This window comes from Bos taurus, chromosome 3, assembly GCF_002263795.3.
Source record: "Bos taurus isolate L1 Dominette 01449 registration number 42190680 breed Hereford chromosome 3, ARS-UCD2.0, whole genome shotgun sequence".
Classification (NCBI taxonomy): domain Eukaryota; kingdom Metazoa; phylum Chordata; class Mammalia; order Artiodactyla; family Bovidae; genus Bos; species Bos taurus.
The window spans coordinates 29,769,240-29,792,067 of NC_037330.1; the positions used below are offsets into that span (position 1 = coordinate 29,769,240).

General features: G+C 38.3%; 1 protein-coding gene across 7 annotated transcripts in view; it reads right to left on the reverse strand.

Annotated features, from left to right (window-relative positions):
- Window positions 1-22,828, reverse strand: part of MAGI3 (membrane associated guanylate kinase, WW and PDZ domain containing 3) — a 259,275-nt gene that overhangs the window by 65,954 nt on the left and 170,493 nt on the right. For 3 of the 7 annotated variants that reach the window (XM_005204131.5, XM_024989434.2, XM_059884665.1), the window contains exons 4-6: window positions 19,927-20,136; window positions 14,356-14,533; window positions 10,821-10,900 (exon numbers count right to left, since the gene is read on the reverse strand). In XM_005204131.5, the coding sequence (XP_005204188.1) occupies window positions 10,821-10,900; window positions 14,356-14,533; window positions 19,927-20,136 (468 nt within the window). Of the gene's footprint in view, window positions 1-10,820; window positions 10,901-14,355; window positions 14,534-18,215; window positions 18,284-19,926; window positions 20,137-22,828 lie in introns of those variants that run through there. The other 4 variants (NM_001192746.1, XM_010803185.4, XM_059884664.1 and 1 more) reach the window with 3 other exon arrangements.

The following is a 22,828-nucleotide window of genomic DNA, read 5'->3' on the forward strand; positions in this document are numbered from 1 at the left end:
AAGAGAAAAGTAGAGTGAGTTGAAAGTAAAATGGATTCCTGATGTTGAATTTTTAAGATGACCATTTAATTAACACATTAATTATTTTGAGTGGAAGACAAACATGTACACTCATTAAAGCATCAGATATGGTGTAAAAACACAGGTTATGAATAGCAGAAGACTGGGGGGAAAAGGGCAAGTTTTAGGAACTATAAAGTTTTTCTAGATCTTAAATGTTCAGCAGAAGGTAAACAATATCTTAAACTATAAAAACTTACATTTAACATACTGTTATTACTATCCCCTTTACTAGCATCTACTCTGTGCAAGGTACTATGGAGACTACAATGTAAGTTAGATATAGTCTATTCTGCAAATAGCCGATTGTGGGGCTATTTCTCCCCTGTTCAGAGAAGAGACCAAGTATATGGCAAATGTGGTAACAACCAGCTGGGCATAAAACAAACAGGCTCCAGGTTCCAAATTTTGGGGTCCCCAAAGGGAAACAGAAATGCAAAAATGCAAAATGGCTGTCTGGGGAGGCCTTACAAATAGCTGTGAAAGAAGAGAAGTGAAAAGTAAAGGAGAAAAGGAAAGATATAAGCATCTGAATGCAGAGTTCCAAAGAATAGCAAAGAGAGATAAGAAAGCCTTCCTCAGTGATCAATGCAAAGAAATAGAGGAAAACAACAGAATGGGAAAGACTAGAGATCTCTTCAAGAAAATCAGCGATACCAAGGGAACATTTCATGCAAAGATAGGCTCGATAAAGGACAGAAATGGTATGGATCTCACAGAAGCAGAAGATATTAAGAGGTGGCAAGAATACACAGAAGAACTGTATAAAAAAGATCTTCATCACGAAGATAATCACGACAGTGTGATCACTCACCTAGAGCCAGACATCCTGGAATGTGAAGTCAAATGGGCCTTAGAAAGCATCACTACGAACAAAGCTAGTGGAGGTGATGGAATTCCAGTTGAGCTATTTCAAATCCTGGAAGATGATGCTGTGAAAGTGCTGCACTCAATATGCCAGCAAATTTGGAAAACTCGGCAGTGGCCAGAGGACTGGAAAAGGTCAGTTTTCATTCCAATCCCAAAGAAAGGCAATGCCAAAGAATGCTCAAACTACCACACAATTGCACTCATCTCACACGCTAGTAAAGTAATGCTCAAAATTCTCCAAGCCAGGCTTCAGCAATACGTGAACCGTGAACTTCCAGATGTTCAAGCTGGTTTTAGAAAAGGCAGAGGAACCAGAGATCAAATTGCCAATATCCGCAGGATCATCGAAAAAGCAAGAGAGTTCCAGAAAAACATCTATTTCTGCTTTATTGACTATGCCAAAGCCTTTGACAGTGTGGATCACAATAAACTGTGGAAAATTCTGAAAGAGATGGGAATGCCAGACCACCTGACCTGCCTCTTGAGAAACCTATATGCAGGTCAGGACGCAACAGTTAGAACTGGACATGGAACAACAGACTGGTTCCAAATAGGAAAAGGAGTACGTCAAGGCTGTATATTGTCACCCTGCTTATTTAACTTCTGTGCAGAGTACATCATGAGAAACGCTGGGCTGGAAGAAGCACAAGCTGGAATCAAGATTGCCGGGAGAAATATCAATAACCTCAGATACGCACATGACACCACCCTTATGGCAGAAAGTGAGAGGAACTAAAAAGCCTCTTGATGAAAGTGAAAGAGGAGAGTGAAAAAGTTGGCTTAAAGCTCAACATTCAGAAAACAAAGATCATGGCATCTCGTCCCATCACTTCATGGCAAATAGATGGGGAAATAGTGGAAACAGTGGCAGACTTTGTTTTTTGGGGCTCCAAAATCACTGCAGATGGTGACTGCAGCCATGAAATTTAAAGACGCTTACTCCTTGGAAGGAAAGTTATGACCAGCCCAGATAGCATATTCAAAAGCAGAGACATTACTTTGCCAACAAAGGTCCATCTAGTCAAGGCTATGGTTTTTCCAGTGGTCATGTATGGATGTGAGAGTTGGACTGTGAAGAAAGCTGAGCGCTGAAGAATTGATGCTTTTGAACTGTGGTGTTGGAGAAGACTCTTGAGAGTCCCTTGGACTGCAAGGAGATCCAACCAGTCCATTCTGAAGGAGTTCAGTCCTGGGTGTTCATTGGAAGGAATGATGCTAAAGCTGAAACTCCAATACTTTGGCCACCTCATGGGAAGAGTTGACTCATTGGAAAAGACCCTGATGCTGGGAGGGATTGGGGGCCAGAGGAGAAGGGGACAACAGAGGATGAGATGGCTGGATGGCATCACCGACTCAATGGCCATGAGTTTGGGTGAACTCCGGGAGTTGGTGATGGACAGGGAGGCCTGGCGTGCTGCAATTCATGGGGTCGCAAAGAGTTGGACACAATGGAGTGACTGAACTGAACTGAAAGGGAAATACAGGTTACTATGTAGCTCAGTTGGTAAAGAATCTGACTGCAATGCAGGAGACCCAGGTTTGATTCCTGGGACCAGAAGATCCCCTGGAGAAGGAAATGGCAACCCATTCCAGTATTCTTGCCTGGAGAATTCCATGGACAAAGGAGCTTGGCAAGCTACAGTCCATGGGATCACAAGAGTCAGACACAACTTCATGACTAAACCACCACCATAGAGAAATACAGGTAATGTTGCAAAGGCATCTCCAGTAATAGGGGTTGGGGAGTACCTCTTGGATTAAAACACTTTGTACATCCCTGAGTGCAATTTTGGTTGCTCTATCTTAAGAACTGAAGTGGTTTGCCATTCCCTTCTTCAGTGGACCACATTCTGTCAGACCTCTCCATCATGACCCATCCGTCTTGGGTGGCCCCACACAGCATGGCTTAGTTTCACTGAGTTAGACAAGCTGTGGTCCGTGTGATCAGATTGGCTAGTTGTCTATGATTGTGAGTGCAGAAGAATTGATGCTTTTGAACTGTGGTATTGGAGAAGACTCTTGAGAGTTCCTTGGACTGCAAGGAGATTCAACCAGTTCATCCTAAAGGAAATCAGTTCTGGGTGTTCATTGGAAGGACTAATGTTGAAGCTGAAACTCCCAATATTTTCACCACCGGATGCGAAGAGCTGACTCATTTGAAAAGACTCTGATGTTGGGAAAGATTGAGGGCAGGAGGAGAAGGGGATGACAGAGGATGAGATGGTTAGATGGCATTACCGACTCAACGGACATGAGTTTGGGTAAACTCCGGGAGTTGGTGATGGACAGGGAGGCCTGGTGTGCTGTGGTTCCGGGGTCTCAAAGAGTTGGACACGACTGAGCGAGTGAACTGAACTCAACTGATCTTAAGAATGATACAATTAAGATCACCATGTAATGTATTCTCCACTTTTAAGAGTAAAAGGAGACCCTATTATTAATTATACTGGGACAGTAGGAATAAGAAGGATTAGTCCCTCACCACCCAAGGCATGCTGCTAAGTCGCTTCAGTCGTGTCCGACTCTGTGTGACCCCACAGACAGCAGCCCATCAGGCTCCCCCGTCCCTGGGATTCTCCAGGCAAGAACACTGGAGTGGGTTGCCATTTCCTTCTCCAATGCATGAAAGTGAAAAGTGAAAGTGAAGTCGCTCAGTCGTGTCTGACTCTTAGCGACCCCATGGACTGCAGCCTACCAGGCTCCTCCGTCCATGGGATTTTCCAGGCAAGAGTACTGGAGTGGGGTGCCATTGCCTTCTCTGAACCAAGGCATACAGTCACCCATAATGCAAAGAGCTTTAGGGGAACAACACACTTGTGCAGAGAATCATTTTCAATTTCCTGAGCCCCTCTACTTTGTTCTCCAAGGAAGAAAGAATGTCTTACTTGACAGCTGACCTTTAGAGAATGAATTCAGTGTGTTGGGCTTGGGGCCTTCTGGGTCCTCTTGCGGCTTCTGATGCTAGCCTGACTGCAGAGAGGGTGCTATCTGATCTTTTGCCATATCTGCCTTGTGGGAGGAGCCAAACAACTGAATACAGAGGCTGGAGAGTGAGTGCTTAAGTCTCCCTCTGGTAGGGGTGCAATATCAGTAAGCCCAATATAGGTGTGGCGCTAAAGCCATGTTCACTCATCAGATGGTATTCTAATCTCATCTTTGTTTCCTATGTCTTATTTCTCTATTGACTCCTCACTAATGAATGAAGATAGATTTTTTTCTTTTCTTTTTCTGGCCATGAGCCATGTGGGATCCCCACCTGCCACACCAGGGATTGAATGGTTGCCCTCTGCATTGGAAGTGTGGAGTCTTAACCACTGGACCACCAGGGAAGTCCTGAGGTAGAATTATTATTTTTTGCTTCCCCCAGAACCCTAAGGAGATTAAATATTATTTTCAAGAAGGATGCCCGAAGGATAGAGTGGCTTCTTTCCTTCTTTTCCTTCCTTTCTTTACCTCCTCCTTTCCTTCCAAACATTTAAGTCTCAACTGAAGGGATAAATAGATAAGACAAAATTACTGCTCTTACAGAGTATAGGTATCTAGTAACAATGCAATGCCATAGGTGCTACAATAGAAACATGCTGTGCACAGAGGCAAGAACACCTAATCCTGACCTGGAAGAGAAAAACAGAGGAGGCTACAAAAATTATACGTTTGAGCTTAAAAGGATAAGCAGATATAAGCCAAGTGGACACAGGGAACAAGGTTGGTGCCATGGTGCCATGACTCGGGTTTAACCTGGCTGAAACAACCTCTACGTGGAAGAGGCCAAGCACAACAGGAGCCCAACTCAGCGAAGCTCCCGCGCTAGAAGCGGAAGGCGAAGAAACCCAGTGCAGGGGAAGGCCCATTGTGCTGAAAACTGGGACAGCGAAAAACAAACTCAGCAGAAAGCTCACGCGGCCCAGTCTCAGATTCCAGAAGACCTCCGGTTAAGGTCCTTGAGACAGAACTGCTGTTGGAAGCACAGGACACTCGTATTGGAGTGAATTTCTGTTATTGCCGAGGAGGACTTAACCAAATCTATGCCTCAAACATTCCGATTTAAAACGGAGGAAGGCTGACCAAGCAGTAATTGAGTGGGAAGAAAAACAAAAAGAAAGAACAAAGAAAAGGAAGATGAAGACATGCAGATTTAACAACGCCAGGAATCAAAGGCCACTGGAGATACAGAATTCATGAGGGCATCTTGGTTCCAACCAAGTGCATACTTGTGTGTATGTGTGTGTGTGTATGTATGAAAGACTCTTACCAGCTTCCTGATCAATCTACAGCCGCTACTGCTAAATAAAAGAACTAAAAGTGTCAAAAAAAAAAAAAAAGAAATGGGCCTGTGGCAAAGATAAAAATATGTCATATTTATGGTATGAAAACATTTTGAGAAAGAAATAAAGAATACAGTTCATTTACAAAAAATCTTTAATACTTTCCCAAGGAGTCTAGACTTTATTCTGTTGATAGTAGGGAGCCATTAACTAAAATGGCCATTAACCTGAGCAAGGGAGAGCTATGAAGGCAGTTATATTTTAGAAAGATTAATGGATAATGTAGCTAAACTTTTTTGATCATGTAGTCTTATCAATAAAAAAATCTGACCATGTACTTCCAAGAGACTTATATATTCATAGACATAGATATACTAATCTACTAACATATACATAATAAAGCATATACAAAATAGACATTTAAAAAGGAGATAAAGACTAAATAAACAATTATCCCAATTTCACCTCCATGCGGTTGAAAAGAGCTCTTATGAGGTATATGAGAAGTGTCAGCTCCACCATTTTCTCACTGTTACCTTGGGCTTGCATATCTGTATTACCTTTAATCACCAGTGTCTTTATAGAAATCCTTTTAAGTCACATTTTAATTTTGTGTAAATTAAAAACTATGTACTATGGTCTATAAATCCACTTAAGTGTACACAAGTAAACTGAAAAACTTTACAGGGCTCCTGACAAAAGCAAAGGAGTCGGCTTCATTCTTCCTTTAAGACTGAGGAGGGTATATGATAATCTGACAAAGAGAATGAAGTAGAATACCACTGCCAATCTGTATGTACAATAGTAGAGCATGATACTGACATTTTCTTCCTGTACCCAAATAGTTGGAACGCCATCATTTATTTTACAGACCACTGGCATAAAAGATACATTGGAGGAGAACTGTAGGAAAAAAAGAGACCAGAATAATCCAAATGTGTGGTAGTTAGAGGAAAGGAGAGGATGATATTAAAAAGAAAAAAAAAAGCATGAACAGAGAATAGGGAGCATAGGGAGCTATATGAAAAAGCAAACATGGCAAAATGATCATTATAATATATGTATTCACTGGAAAACTCAGTTTTTCTATATGTTGGAAATTTTTCATAATAATATATTGCCAAAATATAGAAAAAGGAAAGAGCAGCAGGGATTGGAAACTATATAGGGGACAGAGCAAGAGGAGAAGCAGCAGCAAATAGGACTCAAAGGATTTGGCCCAGATGATTATAAGGATGGTACCTAAGAGAGAAAGCAAAATGTGGGGACTGTGGGAGAAAGATGCTAAATTCAGTTTTAAATATGTTTATCTGAAGTGCCAGTAGGGCAATCAAAAAGAAAGTCTCAAAAGTAGTAGGAAATACAGAAACAGGATTCAGAACAGAGGACAACACTAGAGATTTAGACAAGGAGACTAGCTACAGTAAGTTGGTAGTTAAGGCTATGAAAATAAATACATTCTACAAGGGAAAATAGGAAAAGGCAGAGAACTGAACTGAAACCATCAGCTGGTAGGAAAATGAACAAAAGGGCGAAAGGGTTAGTCACTCAGTCATGTCCGACTCTTTGCAACCCAATGGACTGTAGCCAGCAGGTTCTTCCGTCCATGGAATTCTCCAGGCAAGGATACTGGAGTGGGTTGCCGTTCCCTTCTCCAGGGGATCTTTCTGACCCAGGAATCAAACCTGGATCTCCTGCCTTGCAGGCAGATTTCTTTATCATCTAAGCCACCAGGGAAGCCCTAGAAAAAGAAAAGGAACAGAGCCTGGCAAAAGAGACATCCTGAAAAGACTAATACCACATTCATAATCTTTAAAAAGTCCAATTCTATAATATTACATATTCTAGATTACCTTCACAATGACTAATTTCACCTTAAGAAACTTACTGTGAAAAGCCTTAGGGAGGGACAAGGGAAGTATGTTATAAAAAGTTATTTTAAAAATTATTTGAGGTATAATTTGTATTCACCACAATTCACAGACCTTAAGTGCTCATGCAATGATTAAAATATCAATTTACGTGCTTGTTCAAGTACAAAGAATGAACTTCGGCAACTGCAGCTGCCTATATAACCATCACCCCAAACAAGATGGAAAGGATGTCCATCATTACAGAGAATATTTATTTCAATTCACCATTCTCCCCTCCTTCCCCATCATTTCCTGACTTCTATCAGTATAGATTAATTTTCATGTTCTTGGACTTTAAATAATGGATAATTGAGTACCCATTCTTTTGGATCTGGCTTCTTTCATTCAACATGTTTCTGAGGTTCATCCATGTTTTTGAATGTTATCGACAGCTTTTTCTTTGTATTGATGAGTAGTAGTTCATTGCATGAATAAACCACAAACTGTTTATCCATTATCCTGTTGAATATTTGGGATGTTTTGAGGTTGGAACTATTACGAATAAGGCTGTCATGATCATTCAGGTGAAGTCTTTGGGGGAATATTATTTTCATTTTTCTTGATATAACACCTCATAGGAAACTGCCAAAATTTCTCCAGTGTTTACATAATTTTACATTCCTACCAACATGTACAAATCCATATACTCTACAATCTCACCAAAGTTTGGTATTGTCAGTGTATTTGACTTTAGCCCTTCTAGGGTGTGTGAATAAATCACAGAGATGATTAATGATAAGCACATTTTTAATGCTTTTTTTTTTAAAAAAAAATTGAGGTATAGTTGATGTACATACCTTTTCATGCTCTTATTGGCTATTCTCTGTCTTTTGTAAACCATCTGTTCAAATTCTTTGGTCATTTTAAAAAGAAACTTAATTGAGGTATAATTTACACATCATATAAAACTCTTCTGTTTTAAAAAATGTACCATTCATTGACTTTAATAATTTACTGAGTTTTGCAGCTATCTACCACAATCCAGTTTTGGAAAATTCTCATGACCCCAATATGGTTCCTTGTGCTGCGTGCTCAGTCGCTCAGTCATATCCAACTCTTTGCGATCCCATGGACTGTAGCCCACCAGGCTCCTGAGTCCATGAAATGTTTCAGGCAAGCATTTTGGAGTGAGTTGCCATTTCTTACTCCAAGGGATCTTCCTGACACAGGTATAGAACCTGAGTCTCTTGAGTTTCCTGCACTGGTCGGCAGATTCTTTACCACTGCACCATCTGGGAAGCCGATCCCTTGTGCTATTTACGATTAATCTCTATCCCCTTTCTTAGCCCTGGACAACCACTAATCTGCTTCGGCTCTATAGATTTGCCTATTATAGACATTTCATATGAATGAAGTCATGCAATAGCTAATCTTTTGTGTCTAGTTTCTTTCACTTGGCATAACATTTTTTGAGGTTCATTCATGTCATAGTATACATGGTATTTAATTTCTTTTTCTTGCTGAATAATATTCCATTCATTGTTTGATGGACAACTGAGTTGTTTCCACTTTTTAGCTATCAGGAATAGTGCCACTATAAAAATTTACATTCAAGTGCTTATGTGGACATACGTTTTCATTCCTTTTGGATAGATATCTAGGAGTGGAAATGTTAGGTGATATAGCAAATTTATATTCAACCCTTCAAGAAGCTGCCAAACTGTTCTTCAAAGCAGTTGTACTATTTTACATTCTGCCCAGCAATATGCAACAGTTATAGTTTTTCCTCCATCTTTGCTAATCTTAAAGTCCTGAAGATACCCTCCTGTATTTTATTCTAGAAGCTTTAGGCTTCTAGTTATTGTGACTAGATCACTGAGCCATCTGAAATTAATTTTTGTATATGGAGTAAAGGTATAGTTGAAGTTCATTTCTCCTTCTGAGGAGCCAGCTGTTTCAGCACCATTTGTTAGAGATTTTCCTCCCCTTGTTGAACTGACTTGGCACTTAGGCTGCAAATTAAGTGATCACATATGTGTGCATCTATTTCTGGATTCTCTTACCCTGTTCCACTGATCCATTTGTCTATCCTATGGATAGATAACACTCTTGATTACTGTAGCTTTATAGTAAGCCTTCAAACCTGGTAGCCTAAGTCCTCTATCTTTGTCCTTTTTCAAGACTGTTTGGCTAACTAAAGCCTTTGTACACTATTTCCATGTATATATATATATTTTAAAGTAACTTAATTTTTTAAATTTATTTTTGGCTGAGCTGGGTCTTTGCTGCTGCACAGGCTTTTCTCTAGTTGTGGACAGTGAGCCACTCTCTAGGTGCGATGTGCAGGCTTCTCACTGTGGTGGCTCCTTTTGAAGAGCACAGTCTCCAGGACGTGAGGGCTTCGGTAGTTGCAGCTCCTGGTCTCTAGAGCACAGGCTCAATAGTTGTGATGCATGGGCTTAGCTGCTCTGTGGCATCTTCCAGGATTAGGGATTGAACCTGTATCTCCTGCATTTGCAGGGAGATTCTTTACCACTAAGCCAGAGAAGCCTTTTCATATATATTTTAGAATCAGTTTGTCAGTTTCTTAAAAACAGACTTTTAGAATTTTGATTGGGATTGTACAGAACCTAGATATCAATTTAAGGAGAATGAACATCATTATTAATAATGTGTGTCATCCTATCTATATTGTATATCAATAAACACAATATATTGCATAAATTATTTTAGGTCTTCACTGATTTATTTCAGTGATGTTTTATAGCTTTTAGTGTAGAGGACTGCACATCCTTCAATAGATTTACTCTAAGGTATCCTTTTTTTATATAATTACAAATACATTTTAAACATTTCATTTTCTACTTATTCCTAGAAAAACTCTCTCATGCTGAAAAAATATGTATAAATTCTGCTTAAATTTTTTTTCACAGATCAAAATTTAATCTTTAGGAGGACTATCTGAATCTCATCCTAATCCACCCATTTTTTTTTTAAACTAAGGTATAAAATTTCTGAGAGTCATACAAAAGGAATGCAAATTTTATTCATAAATGAATAAACTTTATATTCAAGAAGGCATAGCAAACATTTTGGTTGGGGTAAATTCTATACTTATTTGTAAGACCATACCATTAAACAGAACCTATAATATATAAGATACAAGCATGATTATATATAAGATATATATTATATCTTATATATGATATTATTATATATCTTATATCTTATATATATATAAGATATAAGCATTATTATTATAAAGATTCTCAGAGAAATAATTTTTCTTGTGTGCGGGGTGGAGGGTATATTAGAAACTCTCATTGAGTTTCTATTGCTGCTCTAAATGGCTAAGGATTATAGATACTGGCATATCTATCTTAGTGATACTTCATTAAATATATTTTTGAGGGAGTACCAGGCATTATGAGGTTACTCTGTGATTCAGAATGTACCTAACTTACTAAAAATTTTATTTAGAATTTTTAAAGTTTGTTTTAAAAACAAATGTCTAAAAAATGGCAAATTTATTTTTAATCAAGATTTTCTTTAAAGGATTTAATTGTATATTTCTCAAAAATCAAAGACTTATAAAAATAGATGCAATAACAAAATGACTAGAATCAGCTGAGAATGATTGATATCTCCCCACTGCTTATGGGCATATGCACATTGTGGTTTGTTTAGGGTTTTGGAAAATTCATTATCTAAGCAGGAGGAGGAAGAAGGGATAAAGAGAATAATATGGCATAAAAGGTTTCTAAATCTCTACCTCCATCTTCACAGTCTTCAGGGGCTTTGGCTTTCTTACAAAGACGAGGATCCAACCAGGTGGTTGTCTTGGTATTGTGGCTGTAGAACAAAGATTTCAATTAGAAACAGTAAAGTAAAGAGGGAGAAAAGTATTTCAAAAGCAAAGATAAAAAGTGAATAAAAGGTATATGATGTTTGAACACTTATCTCCTCTAGGCTTCATTTGTATACTTCTGATTCAATAGTCTTGTTGTTCTCAGACAATTACTTCAAAAGTCATAAAGGAAAGGTGATGCTAGAGGCACTAACTGAGAATGAAGGCTCTAAAGAAGGGATAAAATGCCAAGTGCATAATAACAGATGTTTATCTAAGCAATCAAAAATGTTTCAAAGGGTGGGCACATGGCCCCATACTGTGCTAAAAAGCTGCCCTTGAAAGGCCTGCTTTCTTGCCGGCTGAATTCCTTCCTCTTTCCAAAAAACACTATTTCTTAGGTGCCTGTGATGTGTGGGGATTGGGAATAAAGAGATGAACAATCAGATAGAGCCTCTTCCTTCACCAGGACTCACTAAAAATAAAAAGGTGAAATAATGTAAAAAGTTTTAAAGTATCTGTTTCTGTAACATGCAAGTAAAAATCACGGGTATCGTAAAACTCAACTCTACAAAACTAATTTTCAACAGTGAAAGTGAAAGTCGCTGAGTCATGTCCGACTCTTTGTGACCCCATGAACTACACAGTCCATGGAATTCTCCAGGCCAGAATACTGGAGTCGGGTAGCCTTTCCCTTCTCCAGGGGATCTTCCCAACCCAGGGATCAAACCCAGGTCTCCCACATAGCAGGGGGATTCTTTACCAGCTGAGCCACCAGGGAAGCCCAAGAATACAGGAGCGGGTAATCTGTCCCTTCTCCAGCGGATCTTCCCAACCCAGGAATTGAACCGGGTCTCTTGTATTGTAGGCGGATTCTTTACCAACTGAGCTATCAGGGAAGCCCTCTCAACAGTCTGGACCACATATTTAACAGGAAAAAAAAAAAGAACAAAAAGATCCTCCTCGTCCCTTTTGAAGTAGGGCACAGATGCTTTCAAAGAGCGACGTCTGTTTCATTTCATTATAGGCCACAATCAGTTAGCTTCAGACCCAGGTCGCCATGCAGTAAATACTAATGCTAAAACAAAGCTATAATACTGCTGAGTAGACAGAGTTATAGTTTAAGTATCTGAAATATGAGGATATTAAAGAAAGAAAAATCCTGGAAGAAAATATTTAGGAAGGCAATAAAATACAAATTAAAGCTCATCAAAGCAGAGGAAGAAGAACAATGTGATCAAAGGAGAGATTAGCTCACTAATCTCTATGTTGACCACTTTTAGGAAATGAAGCCAGTGGTTTCAAGAAATTAATCACACCTCCTATGCTTTTCCTAACTCCTGAGCTACTTACAGAGCTAGCTATGCAGTCACTTCCTACACATTGCCAGGTCAGATACTAGTTGGTAGACAGTGGAATACTTTTTTTGTATGCTGAATAATAGATAATCTAAGTAAGAGAAATCAAGATTGTCTGTGTTACCCATTCTGTCAAAGAGACAACTTCCCCAAAGCTAAACCAGTAAAATCAGTTTAAGCAAAATGAAAATGATCAGGATTCTAAAGTTGCCTATGAGCATGTAGATTGTTAGAGGAAAAAAAAAATCATGGACATATCTAGCTAAACCCATTTCAAAATGGCTACTTGAGAAAAGCTTAACTTTGGTTCCAAAGACCCAACCTTTGTATTGCTAAATCAGTAGATGGAGGTGACCTGCTAGGACTTTACTCATTATTCCCCAAAGTAAAGAAACACTCATGGGGTCTATTATACGCAAAACAAAATAGCTAAAGACTATAGACCTATATTAATAGTCTCTTTTTGCAAATTCATGATTTAACAGCAGCAGTAACACAGACCAATCACATTAGCTACAGCAAACAAGAGCTTTATCTAGCAGCACATAATATTCAATATATTCTAGATATTAACCCTTTATCAGATATATGGTATGCAAATATTTTCTATCTCATAGGTGGCTTTTTCACTCTGTTGATTGCTTCCCTTTGCTGCACACAAGTTTAAAAGTTTGAAATAGTTCCACGTGTCTATTTTTGCTTTTGTTGCCTGTGCTCTGGTATCATGTCCAAGAAGGCCTTGCCAAATTCAATGTCATGGAGCTTTTCCCCTATGTCTTCTATTGCTTCAGATCTTACATTGAGGCCTTTAATACATTTTAATAATGATTACTGACAAAAACATTTCTTTTATAAATTCTCCCCTCTGCCCCCAGAAAGTACTAACTTACCTCTGTTTGCAGGATGAAATACTGTCAGATTCTATCTCATAATGTGCTTCTAAAGACATCCTAGCCTCTTTCAGTGACTCTACATTGTATTTGGGGGTTTAATTTTAAAGTTAATATGAAAGACAAAAATCTAAATTACCCTTAAAAAAAAAACCCTTAAATTGTCCACAGAGAAGAGCGTACCTGATTTTGTCCATTTTTGTATAATCCTGGTCATTAATGCCTATATAAATGTATAATGTAATCAATAAAGTACCACATATGGTAAAAAAAAAAAAAAGAACACTGTACATAAAATATACATCTTTTAAACAATACAATCTCACTTGGTATAGTACAGTGCTCACTGTATGGGAAAGCTGTGGAATTTGGAACATATTGAGTCAACTGGTTTCAGTCTCCCACCTCTAATTCCTTTCTGAGTAAATACATATTTTTTGAGTGTAATTCAGCTGCAGTATTTTAATTGTTATTTAACTGTTATAGTCTATTACCTTACTACATTCATATTCTACCTCTGGGCAAAGAACTTTAAAGAGAATTATATCTGCATAGCAACATAAAAATACTTCATGTTATATATTTGCATAATTATTTATAATATTTGTTCTCAGGTACAAATATAAAATCTTAGATTGATCAAATACATATGGTATCTTACAAACCAAAAAATGTACTTATACTAATAATGCTTTTTCATACAATAGTTTTATTTTTTGTGAATTTATATTGTACCAATTGCTCTGAGGATCAGTGATATTTTCCTCCTATATTATTTAACTATATCACCTGAATACATCAACCTCAAAATCTAGGTCTGAAAATATTTAGCTGAGATAATAAACACGGCCTCCTTCCAAACGATGATAATTTGTGAAATGCTCATTAAGGTGGACAATTCATCCAAAAGGTTTCAAAAACAAAAGGCAAAGCAAAATACCCTTTATTCCTTGCATTTTTCATTATTAGTGATAAATGTTTTTAATTCTACCTTTATAAAACTAGACATCAAACATATTATTTCTTTATCCATATCAAATAAAATGAAATACCATCCAGGGAAACAGATTAAGAATCAACTGTAATTTGTATGAAAAATATTTTTAAAGAAAGAAAAAAGAAATGGAAGTCTTGTAAAATTAGGTTACAAAAATGTAAAGGCAAGCCGCGCAGTGACAGGGCACATTGGAAAAGACACAAACATTCGCTTACTCAATGAAGTAGATCATCCCTGTATCAGTGTAGGCCATCTCCCAGTTTTTGGGCAGTGGTTCCAGATTTTCATCTCGCATCATATAATTTCTAAAGTCCATTGAACTGTTTGTTTGGTTGTAACTTGGGACGGTCTTTATCCAATCAGACGGCTCAGAATGCCTCTCTCTATTTTCTGCTATTCAAACAGAAGAGTGTGAAAAGGAGATAGAAGTTACACTCTCTTCAAACAGTCCTATTTCTAACAAAATGCCCAAATATATACTGCAAATTTCCTTGTCTGCTATGTCCATATTCTGCTATAACTGTTGAAAAAACAAATATACTGATTTTTTTTTCATTTGCTGCTGACATTAACTCTGTTCAGCACCTCTGAAGCTAGTCTGGGAAAGAAGCAAAAAATCAACACTAGAATCAATTCTGTATACACTAAATATATAAATATTATGTCAATATAATACATAAATAAATGTATCAATAAATATTATACTAACAAAAAAAAAATAACAAAACTAAAAAAACACTAAAAAGAAAACCATTACACTAACAATAATAGCCACAGCAGCACCTTTACAGTTCATGGTCAGGCTCTATTTTAACTGCTTTATATATATTAACTCACAATCCTCATAGTAAACCTGTGCATATATATTATCACTACTGCCATTTCAAGATGAAGAAACTAAGGCCCAGTAAAGTTAAGTTCATTTAGGTTACACAGATAATAACAGCAAAGCCAGGATTTGAATTTAAATGGCCCACAGCCTTAACTGCTGTATGTATCAAGCTGCCTTGTGCACATTTAACACAGGCCTTTAAAATAATACTGGCTTTTAAAAATTAAACTCAATAGACTTCCTGTTGTTGAATTTAATTGTCTCTTGATGATATTAAAATCCTTTGAGAATCCCAAAGTTCACAATGTAGGTAAGAATACTAAAATTTGGTTACTCTCTAGGGAGTTCACAATTTACATACTTAAAGATTGTTTCTAGAACTTAAAAGATAATATATCTGTAATAATTCCACACTGCAGGCAATGCCTCAGAATCAGAGATCCTTAGAAGAGGCCCTAGATATAATTATGTGTCATCCTTATAGTACTTCCACTCCAATCATCCTTTATTCAACCAAGTTCTATAAAGCTTTAATCTTACTACTTACTACCTTTCCCTGTTTCTCAGCCCCATCCTTGCCCTACTTCAGTTCAGTTCAGTTCAGTCGCTCAGTCGTGTCCGACTCTTTGCGACCCCATGAATCGCAGCATGCCAGGCCTCCCTGTCCATCACCAACTCCTGGAGTTCACCCAGACTCACATCCATTGAGTCAGTGATGCCATCCAGCCCTCTCATCCTCTGTCGTCCCCTTCTCCTCCTGCCCCCAATCCCTCCCAGCATCAGAGTCTTTTCCAATGAGTCAACTCTTTGCATGAGGTGGCCCAAGTACTGGAGTTTCAGCTTTAGCATCATTCCCTCCAAAGAAATCCCAGGGCTGATCTCCTTCAGAATGGACTGGTTGGATCTCCTTGCAGTCCAAGGGACTCTCAAGAGTCTTCTCCAAAACCACAGTTCAAAAGCATCAATTCTTCGGCGCTCAGCCTTCTTCACAGTCCAACTCTCACATCCATACATGACCACAGGAAAAACCATAGTCTTGACTAGACGAACCCTTGTTGGCAAAGTAATGCCTCTGCTTTTGAATATGCTATCTAGGTTGGTCACAATTTTCCTTCCAAGGAGTAAGCGCCTTTTAATTTCATGGCTGCAGTCACCATCTGCAGTGATTTTGGAGCCCCGAAAAATAAAGTCTGACACTGTTTCCACTGTTTCCCCATCCGTTTCCCATGAAGTGATGGGACCAGATACCATGAACTTCGTTTTCTGAATGTTGAGCTTTAAGCCAACTTTTTCACTCTCCTCTTTCACTTTCATCAAGAGGCTTTTTACCCAGGTTTAATTCCTGGGCAGGGAACTAAGATCTCTCTTCAGGACCACTCACTGCTCTCCCTCCGAGATTACTTTGACTACTCTCTCATACCTGATATCCAGTCTGTTGGCAAATGTTACTGACTCAATCCACTTCTTGGAGAAGGTGATGGCATTTCACTCCAGTACTCTTGCCTGGAAAATCCCATGGACGGAGGAGTCTGGTAGGCTGCAGTCCATGGGGTCACTAAGAGTCGGACATGACTGAGTGACTTCATGTTCACTTTTCACTTTCATGCATTGGAAAAGGAAATGGCAACCCACTCCAGTGTTCTTGCCTTGAGAATCCCAGGGACGGGGGAGCCTGGTGGGCTGCTGTCTACGGGGTTGCACAGAGTGGAACACGACTGAGGTGACTTAGCAGCAGCAGCAGCGATTCACTTCTTACCTCTCATGCTTTCATTGAGTATAGTGAAAGTCACTCAGTCGTGTCTGACTCTTTGCAACCCGATTAACTGTATAGTCCATGGAATTCTCTGAGCCAGAATACTGGAGTGGGTAGCTGTTCCCTTCTCCAGGGGATCTTTCCAACCCAGGGATCAAACCCAGGTTTCCTGCATTGCAGGCAGATTCTTTTACCAGCAGAGCTACCAGGGAAGCCCTGAGTGTAAGTTGAGTATAAGTCGTCATTTTTCACTTAAGTTACTGTAATATCCTGCTAACTAATACCCTTGTATATGCCCATGCCTTCCTACTCCCTTTTCTCCACACAGCAGCCAGAATGAGCCTGTTAAGTTAAAACCTGTTTTATCATGGTACTCTTCTACTTAATACCATGATGGTTTCTCATCTCAGAATAAAAAGCAAAATTCTTCCAGTGACCTATAAGATCCTATATAATACACATTTCCACCACTCCCACAGCCACCATTATTTAGGTCAACAACTGACCTCATTGTTACTATTATAGTCTATTCTCTTTCAGCACTCTGTCTGCCCCAACCACATATAATGTATTGTCTACATTGTATCCAACCACGTTAGTTTCCTTGCTCTTGTCTGAATAATCCAGGGATGCTCCCACCTCAGGGCATTTGTACAGTATAATTAATTCCCTCTGGCTGGAACGTTCTTCCTCAGGATATTTTGAGCTCACTCTCACACTTCTTTCAACATCCCCTTCTTGGTGATGTCTTCTCTGATACTCTATCTAAAACTGCAACTTTGACCATCGCTACTTTTTATCCTTCCCCTCCTTGGCTTTTTCTCTTTAGCACTATCTAACTTAACTACATGTTATTCATTTATGTTGGATAATTCTGCCTCTCCCACCAGAAGGTAAGGTTCATGAAGCCAGGGGATTTGTCTGTTTTGCTCACTGCTTTATTTCCAGCTTTTGGAACAATGCCTAGCACTTAGTAGTCTACCAGGTGCTCAACAGATATTTGTTGAATGAATAATTTCAATAAAACATATGATTTATTCCCTATGTAGAGAAAGTGACAGAAATTAAAAGGTACCCCATGTATAAATCAATCTGGGAGGGAATTACATTCTTGGGATGTATATACTAGAGAAAAGTGGAAACAACTATATGAGCAATAATACTTTTCTGAATACAATTTCAAAAGACTGCATAAAGAAGTTCACTTAACAGCCAATAATTTGAAAATGTTGTTTCATATAACACTAACTCTTTGAAAAAATTTTATCATTATTATATAACATATGTCATCCTATTGGGGTATAGTAGCATTCTTGTGTTAATTCTCAACAAGATATAAAATAATATACATACTTGTATATAAAAATAAACCTCCATCTACTGCTTCCATCCCCAACAATTTTCTGATCTTTCAAGACAGGAATTCCAGTCCCCCAAAGCAATACAAAAAGCAAGTTTAAATAAAGTTAACAACTGTGGTTAGTACTTACTCAGAAAAGACCAAGGGCTTTCAGCCATGTCTTGTATTTACTTTTCCTTAAAACAGTCTGAATAGTTTCTGTTATAAAGAAATATATGTGGAAGAGTCTTATGGTACCTACACACAAGAGATGGAATACAAACTTCCTCCCACACCCTCTTGGATACATTTCCTTTAAATATTAATATCAAAGAGACTGCAACCTCTAGTCTAACAACCGTCTTACATGACAAGCATAAACTACGGAACTCACAGATAGGTGTACCTCTAAGGGAACTGCAGGGCTCACAGAGAGGCTTTGCATTAGGAAGTTCAAAAAAAAAAAAGGCATTTTCTTTTCCTTCAAATTAAGAACATATAACTCCCATTTGGGGACAGAGTCATGGTTTCTAATTCCATGTCTTAAACATTGAAAAACGTCAACAGATGTAAATTTGTGGGAGAGCACAGTTGACATCAACATCATAAGACTCTAGGATATGATGATTTTCCTTAACAACCCCTAAAGACTTAGATGTAAATTCACCTAAACCTTTTTAGACCTGCTTTCAGCAAAATATATTGCTGTAATTCATTGAGCATATATGTGACATAACAATGTAAGATGATACGACCATAAAATAGAACTCGCCCTCTGAAGGGGGACACAGCAATGAATGTAATACAAGGACAGATAATAGTAAATTTTAATAACTGATAAAGGAAAAAATCAGAATGCTTGGGGAAAATGATATGGTAATAGATTCTGCAAATTTGGAGTTATAATCAAATGCTTTGATTTATTGGTGATTGTGAAACTCACTTAGTTGTATCTGACTCTTTGCTGTAGCCTGCCAGGCTCCTCTGCCCATGGAAATCTCCAGGCAAGAATACTGGAGTGGGTTGCCATTTCCTTCTCCAGGGGATCTTCTCGACCAAAAGATTGAACCCGCGTTTCCGACACTGCAAGTGGACTCTTTACCATCTGAGCCACCATTATATTTTTTTAAGGTTCTACTACATGCCAAGCATGGTTTATGGCTTAAGGAGTACAACAATGAACAAAAGAAGTAAAACTTCAATCCTTATGAAGCTTATATTCTAGAGTTTTGAATGAAATTATTACAATAAATAGCACTGAAATGAGTTCTGCTGTGATTAATGAGAAGTATAAAAATCTTCTAAGGAATCACTATGTTATTTAGGGACACTCAAAGGCAGAAGATTCTCTGTCATTAAATTTATATTGGTTTGGCATTTAATGAAAAATGTAACAGTCAAATTTGGAAATTTTCTTTGAGTGACTCAGAATTTAAACTCAAAATATTGCTAAAAACCTTTCAGATAACTTTTAACAGCATATTTCTAAATCTTTGTTTTCGTTGAAGGCTAGATCTTAAAACGTCTATATTTTGCTCCAATTCTGTAAAGTAGGACTTAGGTCAACAAGATTCATTCAAGCATCAGAAATGAATCTCAAATCTTTTAAGCAGCGGGGTAATGGCATATATTAGTACTAATAGTTTATAACTGATTTACCAAAACCGCCACTTGGGACAACTAACTTCAGCTTACAAAATGGTCAACAGAGATACACAATTTCACACAAAACTTTAAAAGGAACTCAGAATCCCATCACTTGCTGTTCCTATGCTGTGGGAAAAATTTTACTACTTCCAATTCAGTGTCATATTAAAGTCAACCAGGAGAAACAGCCAGAAGTTGTTCATCTGTTTACAAACCTGCATTTCCACTGCCGTTAACAGCTTCCTTGTCTTCATCTTCTTCCTCTTCAGGAAGAGAGCTGTCCATTCTTTCCATCTTGCTGACAGATGTAGTCCGTTTTCTCTGGGACTCTGTGTCAAATTCATTATCAAAGAGGACCTGATCAACTGGATCTGCCTGGAAAGGGCTGGGCTCTGCTGGAGGCTTGGGAGTTCCATAGAAGTTTCCTGAGGACAAATAACAGCAGCTGAAAGCACTGAATGTTGAATTGAGAGTTAGAACAATATGGCTTACTGTGTCTCTGCCCTGTTATACTGAAGTTTCTGAACACCCACCATTGGCCAAAAGGAGCTGAAAGCACTTTTTCTTGGAAGCGGAGGAGATAGACCAGAAAGAACTAATTTCTCAAGTGCTCGTCACCATATATTACCTAACCTTATCTAACACTCTAAGACTATTTGTACTAAGGCCAGGAAGTTGACTTTACATATGTAGGTTATTTATTCCTACAGGGCTTGCTTTGCATGGGTTTTATATTAGGGCCTAATTTGTGAATTTAAATGCATCAATGCTCTCGTGTAAGACTAATTGGCATAAAAAGTGGGAGTAAAGGAGGAGAAAACTAACTCAAATAATTTTGTTCTGATATGTAACATAATGAGTTATTTCAGTAAAATAAGGAAATATGCAGGCAAAGGATAAAACTAAGCACCTACCAGTCTGTTCTGAAATGTAGGCTGCTTATGCAAACATAATTTTAAAAATTTTTTCTAAGCATTTTAATTATATTGTTTTATCTGAAAACTTATTGAACAAATAGAAACGTTATTAGCATAATTCAATATTTGCTTACTCTCAGGAAAGCAAGAAATACTTTAATATGTTGTCTTAAAAATCAGTAATTTTTACAGTAACAATGAACATTCTAGAATAGATTGAGAACAACTGAATACCTTCTCAGTTTACCATGTAGTCCCCAATAGGCAGCCACACACGATGGAAATCATTCAGTGAGTCTAGCTATGTTAGCAGTTTGTGGCTCCTGCTAGCTCTGACCTTATATCAACCACTCTGCTGATGTAACAGAAAGATAAACAAGGACAGGGAGTAAAATATTCATGCTCTTCTTTTATTTAAAAAAAAAAAAATCTCCAAATTCCTTGGCTCCTAAGGAGATGATTACTCATATAAGGTAAATTAACAGGGTATAAAATGGATTACTTTTCTGAGATGAAGCAAAAGCATAAAAAGTTATTCACCATATCATGGAGGCAAAGTGCAAGTTGCTCAGTCGTGTCTGACTCTTTGTGACCCCATGACTATACAGTCCAAGGAATTCTCCAGGCCAAAGTACTGGAGTGGGTAGCCTTTCCCTTCTCCAGGGATCTTCCCAACCCAGGGATCGAACCCAGGTCTCCTGCACTGCAGGCAGATCCCACAGATTCTTTACCAGCTGAGCCACAAGCGAAGCCTAAGAATACTGGACTGGGTAGCCTATCCCAGGTCTCCCGCCACAAGGGAAGTCTAAGAATACTGGAGTGGGTACCCTATCGCTTCTCCAGCAGATGTTCCCAACCCAGGAACAAACCAGGGTCTCCTGCATTGCAAGCAGATTCTTTACCAACTGAGCTACCAGGGAACCACGGGAGGCAAATCTACAAAGTTTACCTTGCCGTGCATGCTTTGAGGGGGAAAGTATTAAGATAACTTCTTTGGAAATCTGACTTTGTGTGTGAATTGTCATTAAAATGCTCAAGACAAAACAATGAAATCAAACTAAAAATACTTTTCAACCACATCTTCCCTCTCTCAATTCAACTACTCCTTGGCTTCTTTGGAAGGAATGATACTAAAGCTGAAACTCCAGTATTTTGGCCACCTCATGCCAAGAGTTGACTCATTGGAAAAGACTCTGATGCTGGGAGGGATTGGGGGCAGGAGGACAAGGGGACAAGAGAGGATGAGATGGCTGGATGACATCACTGACTCAATGGACGTGAGTCTGGGTGAACTCCGGGAGTTGGTGATGGACAGGGAGGCCTGGCATGCTGTGATTCATGGGGTCGCAAAGAGTCGGACACGACTGAGTGACTGAACTGAACTGAACTTGGCTTCCAAATCTAGGTTTGAAATGGAGTTAATCCTATCATGCAAATGTATGCAAAGAGTAATAGTAAAACAGACTAAGGATCTCTGTAAACTTTTGGCCCATAAGTAAAGCAAGGGACAATGAAAAATCCAGTTCACACTTCTCTGGGACAGAAGGCACAGAAATTCTTCAAAAAGAGGTTTGGTTGGGGAATAGGATGCCCTAGGATCTCATTTTTCCCTTCATTATGTCCAACAGTCACACTACCAAGGAATCCGGATGTACTATGAGAAAGTTGAAAGTCCTTTTTTTCCCCCCACTTTTCTAAGGATGGTAGTTTTACAGGAAATACTAAAAACACATTTTTACTGCATATTACATACTGTTAGTAACTCTTATCTAATTCTAGGTTTAACTTTTTTTCTAGAATGAAAACTATAAAAAAATTCAGGATATGACTGCTATATCCATAATCACTGACAAGAATTTAGAACTTCATAATAAATTCTGGAAGTTGCCTTATTTTAAAAAATTACTGGCTTAGGTGAAAAAAAAGAAAGCTAACATTGCTTATAAGTAAATTAGATCTATTTTTCTTGAGTTGTTGGTAAATACAAGATTTCAGATACTGAAAGGTATAGAATTACAAAGTTTGTGAACCCCAACGACAGTTATTCACAAAAAAGCTCTTCATCTTTTTGAAGCTACTCTGGAGTTTTTTCTTTTTTCTCTTTCTTCTTTTCTGAAGTGTTTTCATTTTTACGATAGACCATTAAATATTTTAAACCCATATAAAATCAAGGACAACAATGTTAGACTAGTTAGAAATT